Source organism: Schistocerca serialis, chromosome 2, assembly GCF_023864345.2.
Source record: "Schistocerca serialis cubense isolate TAMUIC-IGC-003099 chromosome 2, iqSchSeri2.2, whole genome shotgun sequence".
NCBI classification, from domain to species: Eukaryota; Metazoa; Arthropoda; class Insecta; order Orthoptera; family Acrididae; genus Schistocerca; species Schistocerca serialis.
The window spans coordinates 446,246,831-446,262,445 of record NC_064639.1 but is presented as its reverse complement, the minus strand read 5'-3'; the positions used below and the strand labels follow the sequence as shown (position 1 = coordinate 446,262,445).

At 41.9% G+C, this 15,615-nt stretch overlaps 1 protein-coding gene across 1 annotated transcript in view; it reads left to right on the top strand.

Moving 5' to 3' along the window:
* The first annotated feature begins 1,193 nt into the window (after positions 1-1,193).
* Positions 1,194-15,615, top strand: part of LOC126456062 (esterase FE4-like) — a 49,823-nt gene continuing 35,401 nt past the window's right edge. Inside the window, exon 1 of the mRNA XM_050091817.1 lies at positions 1,194-1,376. Within this exon, the coding sequence (XP_049947774.1) occupies positions 1,194-1,376 (183 nt within the window). The remainder of the gene's footprint in view (positions 1,377-15,615) is intronic.

The following is a 15,615-nucleotide window of genomic DNA, read 5'->3' as shown; positions in this document are numbered from 1 at the left end:
AAATGAAAACACAAGTTGATGTCATTACGATGCGGGGCGTTAAGATCGGTCAACAGATTGACAAAATAGACAATAAGTAATCGTTTTGAATAATAGGATTGAGGACATGAAAACCGATGTAGATAACATAAATACTAATGTTGCCAATGTGAGGGAACAGTTAAATGAAATCAATGGCAGAGAGATTCAGAAATCGTAAAGATCGAAGAATGTATGGAACCTCTAGTGATAACGAAAGTGGATGAAAAAGTTTTCTATTTGAAAACCGAAATTATTGATGTACGCAGGAATGAAATAGCGCATTTGAGAAAAACAGTGTCGGATTCTGAAAAAGAAATGGGTAAAAAAGTATCAAATTGCGAACAGAAGTGTTATGAAAAGACTTCAACAAATTTAAGGCAAAATGCGCTGCCTCGGGAAAAAATATTGAGGCAAACCGAAATGCGTTATCAACACAGTTGCTTATAATAAACTGTTCTATGGCGAAAAACACTATCATCCTTCCAAAAAACATAGTGGTTGGCATCCATTAGACTTACTCAAAATGGCGAAAGAATTTTTCCTGAAGATTTGACAAATCATGAAAAGCTATATGTGGTAATCAGTGCCTTAGCGGGTGATGCTAAGAGATAGGGTCTAAAGCCGAACACAGATCAGATGTCTTTTAGTGATTTCAAACTAAAGTTTACCGAAGAAAAATCGTCAGATCAGAAACAAGACTGCTTTTGATGTGAATTCATTATGGTCAGAATGTATGACAATAGGGGCAGAAACTCCATAAAATATTTCTGCGGATCCTGGTACCGACAACTCATTGAATATCTGGAAAGAGTTGATGAATATCATTAGCGAGGTAATCGTGATCATCACAAGAATAGTAACAGCAGTCGTGGAAACCAAAATGGCAGTGGACAACACAGCGATAAATATCGCGGTAACACGGCTCAATGAGGAAACGGCAGAGGTCGAGGTACTTCAGCCGCTGGCGCCAGAGAATTTATATCGCGACATTAGCACGACGGCAACGACGTGGAAATTAAGGACGGCGTATGTTGCGGGCCAAACTGAAGCAGACAGGTTTTTACGGCCCGAACGCAGGAAACGACACAGAAATAAACGTTATGAATTCCATACACAAGAAAAGACACTGCGAAGCGTTGCAGGCCACAACAAGAGTAGCGACAGGTGTAACCATGGATGAGTCTATCACGCAGGCAACGAAACGAACCCCGACCTTGAGAACAGGGCGCTTGTCAGCTACAGAAAAATCAGACCGATCAGTTGTCCATGCAGAAGCTTTAGCAACGGCAGCACATCAGAGTGATCACGTCACATTTGACAGCAATGAGCTTGATTCGATAGCTAATTATACCCCAGTGAGAGAAAATAAGAGCACGTTCTTGGGCCGACAACAATTTAAATAATCAAAAAATTTGCGAAAATGAGCTGTTAGGAATTGGAAATTGGCACGAACAGACCGACGATCGGTACAAAGATCTAAAGCAATGCGAGAGGGAGATTTTTAAGAGAAGGTTAGATGGTAATGTAATTAACGCTCACGACCTTGGCAAGTGGCATATACAAAGGAGATGGTAAATAGTGAATAAAATGGTGCTGCTCGAAATACGTGAGCTACCAATAACATCGAGATTAAGAGTAGGGGCATAAGTACAGTTGCAACGAGGAGAAGAATGGAAGCTGTTGAAATCATAGAGTTCAAGAAGAAAGATTCCTGACTAACGGAACGCTTACACAACAAACTGTTGTCAATAGCCTAGAAGAGATGAACTCGGAGAATTGCTTACGAATTACCGAAGTCGACGACGATTACACAGAATAGGAAGCAAAAGCTGACATCATTGGAACAGACGAAGTTGGCAGCTCAGACGACGAGTGATAGCAAGAGAAGAAAACAGCGACCCTGAATATTTATCTGACCGAAGATCAGAGGAGGTATTTGAAAGCTATCTGGGCAAAGCTTTTCTGTTAGAACCATATAGCGTTCCAGTGTGGTCAGATTCTGAAGATAGCTTGGATGAAGAATATATCGAAGCGACAGTAATAAACGAATACGTAACGAAAAATTGTCTTGTACCTGAAGATGAAGTAATTTCAAAACAAAACGCACGAGTGAACAGAGAACTGAGAAAGAAATACCACCGGATGATGAAAGGCTTTAACATCAAAAGCCAAATAAACCACGTACATATATATACAAAATCCCCAGTGATGAAATTAGAAATCTTCAAGACTTGTTATGGTCAGATCAGGAAAATTGAATTACAATAAATGTAATAGCACATACTGGCAGCATAAATAGGTGGTGTGGGGAAAGTTTGTTTTCAAATTTAAATATATTTTCAATAATTAGTTTGAAGTGCAGATAACTCACAGGAACACATATTATGATGCACCTAAAATCAAAGAAACCACTGGGTGTCTGCAAAATAGTGGATTAGAAATCATATGTCTACAGAACAGAATAAAACGGAGTACTGTTTGGAACTAAGTAACTCCATCCAAACAGGTCTAACAAGGTCCAGCGTCACCGACAGTCCGCCACGTCGTACTCAGTCGATAGGCGTCACTGGATGCGGATATGGAGGAGCACGTCATCACCAGACTGCTCTTCACACCGTTGTCAGTTTTAGCGACCGGAGCCACTACTTCTGTCAAGTAGCTCCTCAGTTAGCCTCAAAATGGCTGGCACTGTTCCGAAACCTGACCAAAATATTGAGAAAAATATTGTAAAATGTTTTATTCTCACGAACATTTGTTCTTGTAACTCCATGTTACACTGTTCTGAAGACTTGTTATTTTATTAATACGCATCTGTAAGTTACAGATTCTTAATTATCTAATTGTGTATGTAATGAAGTAGATGTTCCACGAAATGGAATGGTACCGAAAGAACTGCATTAAATAATGAGATACAGCCTTATAAGTAAAAAACTAAATAGTGAAAGGGACATAAGAGACTGCCAGCATTAGAAATGGGCATCACATTCTTCTGCTAAGTGAACATAGCAACAATCGTCTTTCAAATAGATTGCCAAAAAAATTGCCTCAGATGTGGAACATTACTGGGTAATTATTCATGGCATTTATTGGCTGGCTTTGAATCACAAAAATGCCGCTCCAAGAAGATAATGTTCAGAGCCTTTTATACTTCAAGAGCCATGAATACGTTTGCCGCCTTCATCTTAGCTGTAGATGCTCGCCGCAGCCACTAACTTTATCGTAAAGTCAAGTTGAAGTTGAGTACTGTAACCTAGAAGGGAAAATTTAATTGCTTTATCTGCACTTAATAACTGCTTTTAGTTCTACTTTGTGTGGAGAACCATAATTAATCCTTAGTCATTGTACTAATACAGGATCGTTTCCCTAGTGCTGCAACATTTCAAAGTATCCTAATTTATTGAACTGCAAAAATAAATTCATGCTATAACAGTGTTTAGTTACTATTGTGGAGTAGTAGATTTCTTAAGGTTTCAGTTAGTCTTCGTTCTGAGATGCTCCACGATATTTTCAGAGCAGGATACTTAACGTTTAAACAAAATGTAGGTACAGAGAAAATAACTACGTTATCAATCCCTGTGAGTCAGTTTAGTACCTAAATGTTTATAGATACCACGTTTATTATTAATGACAAACAACTGTTCCATTGCTTGGTAAATGTGCTATTGATTCGCGTTCAAAATTTAAATCAAATTTTAATACCAAGGTAAGGTATTAGGAAACGAGACACTGAAAGTAGGAGATTAGGTTTGCTACCTGGACAGTAACAATACTGAAGAAGAGATTATATGAAATTGAGACTGGTAACGGTAAGAAAAACGTTTATGAAGAACAGAAACTTGTTAGCACCGAAAATAGATTTAACTGTTTAGAAGTCTTTTGTGAAAGTCTGAGCATGGAATTTGGACGATAAACAGTTTAGATAAAAAGAGAACAGAAGCTTTTGAAATTTTGTGCTAGAGAAGAATGCTGAAGAATAGATGGTTGGATCACATAATGAGGAGGTATTGAACACAACTGGGAGCAAATAAATTTGTGACACAACCTAATTAGAGGAAGGGTTCAGTTGGTAGAATACAATCTGAGACATCACTGGATCACCAATTTAGTGTTGGAGGTAACTAGGTGGGGGAAGGGAAGGGGGTAGAAATCGTGGAGCGAGACCAGGAGATGAATACATTAGCAGATTCAGAAGGATGTAAGCTGCAATAGTTATTCGGAGGTGAATAACAACAACAACAATAACAATGGTAAAACAGAGATTTCGAAACCAGATTTTAAACTGCAAAACGTTCCAGGAACTATTTTGGCCTGTGGCCATAATTTTTTGTCAATGAACTGCAGATCAGAACTGATGAATTTGTTGAAAGATGGGTTACAGGGGAAACGGAACTTTGATAATTTGAAAGAACCAGAGGTTATTGAAGCTTTCGAAGGGAGCATTAGGCCACAATTGACTTGGAGTGATGTAAGTAACACTGTAGAAGACGAATGAGTGGTATTGAGAGACGGAATAGTGGAGGCAGTAGAGTGTAAATTAGGTGTTGTTGCATCAGCCACATACCATAGTTCGCAACTTGTTGAAGAGTGTTAGCGTGAGGCACCTACCACAATTTTCAGCTGGGTGCTAAAATACAGTTGGTGCAGCATTCTGTAATGCCGCAGTCTGCTGTAGTGGCAATGTGCCATGGCTCAACGCTGCACTGCTGTAGTTACATACGTGACAAGAAACGGGCTCCTCTCACAACACAGGTGGACAGAACATTTCGCATAAATGCTTGTCGCTCAGCCATCAGCACATCTTGTACTTGAACTTAAACTGTTTTCTGGACTCCATGCCAGCTGAAAGTCTATTGTTGGGCCGAGCAGCTTCGCCCTCACTAGGCAGCACTATCAGATAATTGCTGATCTATCAGCTACCAGCTATACCTTATGGTTCTGGAACTCGAGTCTCTGCACCTGGCTGGGGGTGGAGCAAGTCATCGCCAGACACTTCAAACGCCTCATATCATGCCTCCTCAGCTGACTTCAACACTGGCCTCTAGATGATTCTGTGGTTATCCATCAGTGCAGCTGAATGCCCACTCCAAAGACATGCCTCTCTAGCTGTCGGCAGTGGTGAACTGTAGATAATATTGTGGTTACAGTGAGTGCAGCTGACTCAACAACCCATCATCACGCTATCTCAAAGAACAGCAGCTACGGACTCCAATGATGTAGACGATACCACTTGGTGCAGCTGACCCCAAACTCCCATGTTGCACCACGCCAGCTAATGGCAGTGCTGGCCTCCAAATGATGGTGGTTATCACTCATTGCAACTGATTCACCCTTCCCTTTCATGCCATCCCAACTGACAGTGGTGTTGCCCTCCTGACGATGTGGTGTTTACCAGTCAGTGAAGCTTTCTTCCCACTCTCCTGTCATACCATCCCAGATGGCGACAGCGTTGGCCTCCAAATGATATTGCGGTTATCATTTGGTCCAGCTAATTATCCACTCGCTTTTCATGCCATTTAAGCTTACATCAGCAATGGCATACACTGGTTGTTGAGGTTACCACTCAAGTAACCAGTCTGTCCGGCCCCTTGTAGCTATATCTGAGCTGATGCTGTGCAGGCCTCAAGATTATGTTATGGTTGCTCTTCAGTCCATCTGACTGCTAAACTCACAGCATGCCTTCTTAGCTGACAGCAGAACTAGCACCAAGATAATGTGGTCACAATTTGGTGCAACTGATTCCCCATTCCTACATCATTTCACTCCAGTTGAAGGCTGTGTCACCTCCACATGATGACGTGGTTCTCACTCGGTCACACCATCTCAACTGATGGTAGCTCTTTTCTGCACATGATGCTGTGGACGGCACTTAATCCAGCTGCCTCTTCACACTCATGTCACGCCAAACCAGTTAACAGCACTGCTCCCCTGCTGAGGTATCTGCAGATGCTACTCCATGCAATTTCCACCCCACTTCTCCAACACTCTAAATCAGCTTAGGGGAGCTGTTATGTCTAGATGTTTTTGAGTTTACCAGTCGGTGCAGCTGACTCCAACGTCACGCCAACCCATCTGACGGCAGAGCTGGAATCCAGATGATTTTGTTCATACCACTCAGTGCAGCTGACCTCCTACCCCTGTCCACCATGTCACCTGTTGGCAGTGCTGGCCTCCAGTTTCCCGTTGATGAAAGTGGCTAACTGTATCCCATCATGCTACTGCAGCTCACAGCAGTGTTGTTCTCAACAAGGAGTTGTGGTTAGTGCTCGAAGCAGCTAACTCCCCTCTGTTATGTCACGCCACCTCAGCTAATGGCAACGCTTACCTTCACATAATGTTATGGTTTCTGTTCGGTGCAGATGAAACCCCACTCCTTTTTCAGGAAATCCAAGCTGATCGCAACATTGGCTTCAGTCGATCTTGTGGTTAGCACGACTGACTGCACATTCCCGTATTCATCAGCCCACTAGATATCAGCACTGGTCTCCAGATGGTACTATGGATACCATTCGTTGAGCTCACTGTGGACTCCCATCTCGTCCTAATCTTGCTGACAGCAGTGCTGTCCTCTAGATGATGCTGTAGTTACCACTCGCTGCCAAAGACTACCCACACCTCTGTCACCTCATGTCAGCTGATAGCAGCATTGATTTGCAAATGATGTTGTTGTCACTACTCATTGCATCTGACTCCCATTACCATGTCATATCTAGTGATTGATTAACAATTTTAGAATAATAATTACGATAGAAATTTGCTGAAGCCGCACATGAGGCACAATAATAGTGAGTTGGCTTGGGAGCGTGGGTGTCAGCTAATATATGCACTGCGAGGCACTTTCCAAACATCATTGGCTTGGATTATTAGATAATAGTTCCAGACTTTAAGTTATTTACCTCCTCTTTTTCTTTGAAGACAATGTTATGGCGTCCAGTCCGTTCTGCTCAAATCTCTTTCTTCTCCAAAGGATTACAGGCATATACCCATGTAGGTAAACCAGCTTACTTTCCAATACACATGCCATGTCAGCTGAAGGCAGTTCCAGCCTCCAGATGATATTGTGACTAACACCTAGTGCTATTGACTTCCCACGCCCTTGTCACACTACTTTCCACTCCTCAGTCACGCTATCTCAGCTGATGGCCACGCTGGCCTTCAGGTGATGCTGTAGTTACCACATAATGAATCTGGTTCCCTACTCCCCCGTCACGCCATCTCATCTGACGCCAGCGTTGTCTTCCAGATGATCTTGTGGTTACCCATTGGTGCAGTCATTACTGTGTCATACCTCCCAACTACTGGCAGTGTTGGCCTACAGATGGTGTTGTGGTTACTATGCGATGAAGCTGGCTGCCCACCTCCATGTCGCGCCACTCCAGATAATCTCGTTTTTGTGACTCAAACGCCTAGAACTGCGCCTTCTGTAGAAACTGCGAGGGCTGCAGCAGCACTGCTATGTCCTGCATGGAGGGACAAAACTCGACTGTGCTTCAGAATTCAGTTTCACTCCACACTATGTTAGTCACGATAATGGATTCACTAATTTGTTCTTATAAGCATATCCACATTCCTCTTTTCATTTAGTATTAGCCCTACTATTTCATTACCTTTTTAAATTGTACTTAACAACCCTTTTCTCACCTGACGAGATGTCCTGATCTTAGTATGAGCAAACAGCAGGTACAATATAGAGCAAAAGTGGCCCCTCAAATCTTAAATGACAATATTTTAGTAATTATACTTAAAGACTTCTACTACACGAATTTACAACTGTGCCTACTAAAAGTGACTATTAACATAAGGTATTATTGTACAGTTCTCGAGAATAAAACAACCATAAAAGAATTCTCTTACCTGGAATAACAAAACAACCACCGAATGAACAGAGTTATCACACAAAAAACTGTCGCAGCAATTACTGCTCCATCACCTAAAAGTGAACTTCAGACCAATGAATAGCTTAAGGCTATTGTAGGTGTTGCAGGCATGTAAAACTGACATTTGCTTATTCCATGAGTCCTCTGTGTTAATTAATTAGTTGGACACAAGTGAGCATATGCATCTTGAATAATGATTGATTAGACTCAAAAAATGTCTGTTACTATTTGAGTATGGCCCTAGCAGCCTAACAATGCTTTGTGGAAGGCTACTGGTCGTGAGCTACAACGACATAAAGGAACAGTTGCTACAAGCAGACGAAAAATGCACTCATTCATAGGTAAAAATACAGAAAAATGTTGACAGCGACTACTAATAAGCTGCTGGTAGCATTATCCACATACAAAACTGCACTAATAGGGTATATTTGTTGGAAGACTACGCTGGAGTTGTTAGAAAAGTACACACTGAAATAAGCGTAAGGACGAGTATATCTAATGAAGAAAAAAAATCGTCCAAATGGCTCTGAGCACTATGGGACTCAACTTCTGAGGTCATCAGTCCCCTAGAACTTAGAACTACTTAAACCTAACTAACCTAAGGACATCACAAACATCCATGCCCGAGGCAGGATTCGAACCTGCGACCGTAGTAGTCTCGCGGCTCCAGACAGTAGCGTCTAGAACCGCACGGCCACTCCGGCCGGCCCAATGAAGATTAAACACACTTAGCATAAGCAAATATTTTCCATAGACCTGTTGACCTGTTTCGTATGGGTCTCAGAATACCGTTACGTGGAGCAGGACATAAAAATAATCTGGAAATAATGTAATTTTCTACGTAAAAGATTGTCATCTGTACCTGAGATAAAGGCATAAACGTTTCCTAGATTACTGTGTATTTTGCTGTAGCTGTATTGAAACTCGTATACTATTTTAACTGTGTTACTTGGTTCAATATTTACATCCTGCAAATTGACTTCATATTAGTGCACATTGTGAGAAATAAGATGCGTATGTTTGAAACATCTCTGTTAGTTCCCCTCGTATTTGACGTTCATTCGATGTATCCGCTTTGGCGCTAATCGACTAAAACACATCATTTTACGTTAAGTGAAAACAGCGGATGTTCAGGCCCTAACAAAGAACGTACCATGAACCAACTGCCTATATAAGATGGCCGATGTCTAATATGGTGCACCACACAACTGATTCACAGACTTACCTGATGGACCTGCGTCTTCCATGTGCGTCGGCACATCCTCGACCTTTACCTGACCTTACCAGCAGTGCAACTACGAGTATTTCGTGTTTCAACATATGAACTCAGATGATGAACTATTCTAAGACAACACCATTCTGGGTGAGATTGTTACTCCTACAAGCAGACTGTGGTAAACTCTTAATATACTGTCGAGGCCCAGTGTCCTTCACTTTTCTAGGTGCACAGTAATGACATCAGTTTCACGAAGATACAAGTTCTTCTATCCACACCACCGATACGAAAGAAAACAATACTCGCGTAAGAATTTACAATTATAAGCTGCCACAACTCTAGCATGCTGTGCGATATATGATTTAAGATACCTTTCACGCGAGCTTTTCAAACCACAGCGCCAGGATAGTTTGGGATTTGTTGTCAATTAACAACACGATTTCTCCAACGCACAAAAATAATACAAACCAATCATCGCGACCGAGTGTTCATCAGTAACGAAAAAATCACGGCGGTGAGGCAGTTAACTATGCAATACAAAATATACTTTGTCAACACCAATAAAATTCATTGTCTTTGAGACTGTACTTGATTAGGCTTTGGTAACTCATCGTCAGCAAAAACAAAGCCTATTATGCCACAGAGGTAGAGCTGATGTTCGCCGCACGTCCGACTTTTCCCAGTACCAGCCGGCTTCTCTCTAAGGGCGCTTTAGCCCCCGCCCCGATTCCCCTACCCCCACTTAAGCTACCCTTACTGGGCTGCAATGATGCCAGACCATCCACCTTAGAAATATTAATGCTTCTATTATTATACTAGCTTCCATCGATGGCTCCAGTAGACACACTCGCAAAATCGTTCATGATATGATTTCTCGTAACCCCTAATTATGACAGTGCGTTGTTTTATCATAGATTTATTCTCTTTTCGCCTTCTGCAATCCCTTGGACTGTTCGACCAGGTCGCAGCAGAGGGATGTCCGCCCCTGAAAACTCTCTTTTTATTTCAGTCACCATTAGTATTGTCACATCAGCCTTCGACCTTTCTGACACCTAAGTTTGAATTCTCACCACGCTCATTTGCCCATCTCCATGGAAATGGCTATGAGTGGGTGCTAGCAGCTTCCATGAATGTTGATCATTCAGCACAATTAAAATTAAAATATTTCGTGATCCTTCACTCGGACCACGAAACGGTTTTCACCAGTCTCACTTTAATAAAAGCTTACATTTACCGCCATATGATTCCAGCTGATTCGTTCTCTTCTTCTTTATTTTCATTTACAAACTTATAAATGCTGAGATGATGGTAAAATTAGAGTATTTCCTTAAAGGCATTCTTCCACTCCTCGCAACATTTCGGACTGCAGTGAAATTTTAAAGCAATTTGAAGACCGTTATTATACATTTCCCTCTCACAAAAAGTTATATGTTTACAAATACATTAACTGACCTTTTCAACGGCTGACGTCAATCTTCGAGGCTGAGATCGCTGTCAAAGAGTAGTTATTGTTTCTCGCAAGACATCATGCTATCTCCCCACTCGCGAAAACATCTAATTTACACTTTTCTTCAAATGCCAAATCGTTAAATTTATTAAACGATCTACTTGTAAGAGTTTCGTAATATTTAATGCAGACATTACTTACAAGTACTTTTAAAACACCGCCATATGCCTCATATATCCACACATTACTTGCCCGGTTATCCTAAGTTCAGCAACGACTTGTGAACGACGAGTAGATAGTATTTGAATGAAACATCGTTGATTAATTGATTCGGTATACAAAGACGTAATAAAATTGTTGCATTGATTCACAAAATTTTACAATGATTAAATGCCAAAACAGTACCAGTCGGTATTTTTTGCTGCATATACAGAAAATTTGATTGTGTACATCACAAGTTACATAAACCAGTTTTTATGGAACTGACGGTAAAAATAGTATGTGGCTCTTCTCATGCTTACCAAAAAGAGAGCAGAAAGAGGTACTATGTCATTGATAAACTGCAGACAGGGTACTTACTCACATGGAAAAAAAAATCGCAAGACCAAAAAGGAGTTATGCAACATAAACGAAACTTGGTGGGTATGCTTCTACATCTGAAAGATGATATCTATTCCAATCTCACGCCAGTTACTTAAGGGTGACGCTGTTAACGCTACTAGTAGGATACGACTCAGATTTGCCTTAAATACACGTTTTGATGGTCGCTGGCGTTAGTTATCCTTGAGATTGGACCTGGTGAGTTGATGTTAGTCAAGAATACCCTTAAGGCAACACAGACGCCATTATCAACGCCTCGCTGAGTTGACACGAGATCGTGTAATAGGGCAAGGAGAAGCTGGATGTTCCTTTTGCGATACTGCAGAATTGCATGGCAGGAATGCAGCCACTGCAGATGATTGCTGGCAGTACTGGGCTCCAGACGGCTACACGGCCGAGAGGGAAAACCTTCGCGTTCGGCGTTTAGCTCTGGCGCATCGCACTGCGTCTGTTGCAGCAGCTGACTAGCAAGTGGCGCCACAGTCACACTACGAACTGTTATAACTCGGTTACTTCAGGGACAGTTCCGGGCCACATGCCCTATAGCATGAATTCCACTGACCCGAAACCACCGCCATTTGCGACGTCAGTGGTGTCAAGCGAGAGCTCGTTGGAAGTCACGGTGGAGGTCTTTGTGTTTTCTGATGAAAGTTGGTTCTGCCTCGGTGCCAGTGGTGGCCGTGTGTTGGTCTGAAGGAGGCTAATTGAAGGGCCAAAACTAACCAGTCTGCCTGTTAGACAAACTGGACCTACATCTGCTGTTGTGGTCTGTGGTGCGATTTTGTATGACACCGGGAGCACTCTTGTGACTATCCTGCGCACCTTGACTGCAAATGTGTAAGTCAGTCTGCTGATTCTATCTGTTCTGCTGCCGTTCATGAACAGCACTCCAAGAAGTGTTTTCCCACACCATGCCGCTCGCCCAAATACCGCTGTTGTAACCCAACATCGTCTATAGAGTGTCGACATGTTGCTTTGGCCTGCTCGACCACCAAATCTGTCTCCAGTCGATCACATATGGGGCATCGTCGGACGAGAATACCAGCGTCATCCACAAACAGCATTAAACGTCCCGGCACCGAACGACCAAGTGCAACAGGTATGGAACGCCATCCCACAAAGTGACATGCAGTACCTATACAACACAACGCATGCATGTATGCAAGTTTGCATTCAACATTCTGGCGGTTACATCGCTTATTAATATACCAGCTTTTCACATTTGCAATGATTATTTCGCACTTACATTAACCTGTGACCTTGCAGTGTTAATCACTTTAATATGCTGCCTAGACAAATATATTCCCGAAATTTGGCAACTCTACATTAATTTATAAATGTCAGAGCACAGCAATAAGTCGTCCTTTTTATTTTATTTTTTTCAAAGAACTGTGACTGACGCCCGAACAACGGGGAACTAACATGCATCGAGATTAAAAAACAGTGCATTGATAATGGCTAGGCACTAGCCGAAATCTGGATTTGCGTAATAAAACCCGAGAAAAAAAAAGACGACTGATTGCTACACTCTATCATTTATAAATTACGTAACAATCGCTGAATACAACCACTTTCCTAATGGAAGGTAACCTGATGATCTACATTAATTATTGTTTGGTACTGCAATTTTTATTCCGTCACTGTATTTTGACTGGGGGAATTGTTAATCCAGTTCCACCAAGTACAATATTCCTCTGTTTCTCCTCACTTACGCTATTGATCCTCCATTAATTACACTTGGTGTAAAATCAGTGCTTCTTTCAGATGACACAGGTATTATAACTAATCCTAATAGACAGAGCATGATGGAGGAAACTGCATATAATATGGATAGATGGTTTATTGGCTGTTTTTCAGCAAATGACCCATCTGAACTTTAAGAAACCAAAGTATATTCCGTTACTGCACATCTGATGGTACAACACTGGTGTAAAATCTAAAGTGGGAGCACGAGATACAAATGAAGACAAAAACGATAGGGTACACATACACACGAGAATTTAAATTTAAAAAGAGAAATATACATTTTACAGCTTATTTAATAAACGAGTTGTGTCACTTTTGTTCTTCGTATTAGTGTAAGACTTGGATAGCGACCAGTCTTTAAGTTAACAATGTTTTCTTAGTTTCATTTATTAATATTAAATCAAATTGTTTTCTGAGCTAACTGATATTTAAGAAAGATAATTTCCATTGGAGAGAAGCATATCAAAAGAGTAATACGTAGTCTCTATCGCCTTGTACATAATAGTTTAAAGAATTAGGTGTTTTAATTACAGAAGCAAAGGACACGCTTTGTCTCATGAAGTTTGTTCTAAATAATAGTAGCATTCATAAGTACAGTGCCAAAAGAAGAAAAATCTAACTTTACTAGGCGTCTTTAAATTTTTCTGCATGTCATAAATGGATGAAATACGCTGTTATCAAAACGTTTCATCACTCCTCCAACGATACCAGCACGAATTAAATGCCTGGCAGATACATGACTAGTCACTCTCTCAATATTTTACATACTCAGTAGCACGATGAGACATTGTGTTTGTGAAACGACCGGAAGTTTACCAGCATAAGCAGACACAGATGGGAACGTGTATGTTGTTAATGCATGTCGGACCTTTATAGTGGCTGCCCTTCAAAAATTATTTTCCTGGTGTTGAGAACAAGCAGGCAGTTTGGTCATTTAACAGTAAATCTTGCAGTGGACGTTTGGGGGTTGAAAACCATGAGCAGCTGTTAGGGAAAGGAACATCTCGAAGTACTTACTGGGGACAGAATACTGGACGCAAGAATCTCTAGCACCAGTGTGCAGACAATGCGTTCATAGAAGAGGCGAAAAACGGCCTACCTGGACCTGCCTGTACGGCGCCTCTTGCCATAACAGGGGCAAGGAGTACTAGAGAAATATAGGTCTCAAAAACAATTCTTTATGCCTGTATTGTAAATGCCCTTTGTGAACAGCAACGGCGGTCATAAAAATTCGCGAGTTTCCATGTTCAAAAATGGCTCCAAGCACTCTGGAACTTAACATCTGAGGTCATCAGTCCCCTAGAACTTGGAACTACTTAAACCTAACTAACCTGAGGACATCACACACATCCACGCCAGAGGCAGGATTCGAACCGGCGACCGTATCAGCAGTGCTCGGCCACAGCGGCCAGCGTTTCCATGTTTAACATGGACTGGAAGCTATCGAGAAAGCCATCAGGTGGTGCCGTCCGTCTGCCTACAGAGTTTTTTGGGAAACATCAAGCCTTCAAAATAATTTTAGAAGGAACGCAACATTTATGCCAGCCCTGAAATGATTATGTTGGGGCAGAAAAGCACTTCTCTTAGTTTAGGTAGGGCTCTGGTCAGATATGCAGTAACGTTCAGGCCATCCTGATAATGATATCCATGATAAATGTGTTGTTCACTTTAGACCTGTACAGAAACTCAAAACACGCGGCCTAAAGTGGACTTGTAAGAAACAAGTCGGGATCACAACATCTCCACCTTTCTGCGTGGGAATTTGCGTGTCAGGAACTGGCAGCTTCTCCTGAAAAGAGAAAAAGATTGTTAACTTTGATCAGAATTGCCCACTGAGTAGAGCAGACGAGTTATATGGGTGCCACGGAGCTCGTGGAGTCTTGTGACTGGTAGAAGCCGCTGTGAGGGTGATTGCAGAAGTGCTTTTGTGGTGTTTACTAGGGCTTGATGGAAAATTATGGGAGGAGAAACTTGGCCTTCCGATTCAAACTCGGACTGGAATGGGTCTTCTGGTCCCGATTCCAATCTGGAGAGGATTGTGGTCTTGACTTATGTTCTGAGTGTGACTTGGCACTAGCACAGGTCTTGACAGGGGAGCTCGTGGTCCGGACTTAGCTGTACCGACAGTTTAGACCTCAGTCTTCTCACCCAACTCGCTGGGCCAAGTGTAATGTCATTCGTGACATGTCTGCCTCCTAGACGTTTGATCTCCTTATGCACACTGCCGTTCAAGTGTCTCAAATTTGTCCATGGGATGACCGGCGAAAGGGAGTGTAACACGCTAGAATCTGCCGAGGTTGAAGGGCTTCATTAGAGAGTAATTGCGATCTGTCTAACATATCGCCAGCCGCGACTTTCCATATTTCATGCATGCGATGGGGAATTACAGGCGTCGCACTTCACTGCTCTGCAGGTGCTTGAACCATGATGTCACCTGAGACAGCGGCGCACATCGAGAAAAGTGGGATTGCATGGCTGCTCCGGGTTGTTAGAGCAAACAAATTGTTCTCAGCTGCACCAACGTAGTATAACTTCTGTGTTGAATAAATCCGACAAAGTCAGTTCTATAATTTCAGATTGTGTTATCCGTATTTTGAGCCAGAGTGAATAGTTCAGTCAGACAAACGTTAGCCTTTGCCAAACACCCGCCATTCGGGGGAGTGTTAACTGTTTTTTTACATATTTGTGCTGCCATCAGTTCATGTTGTGTT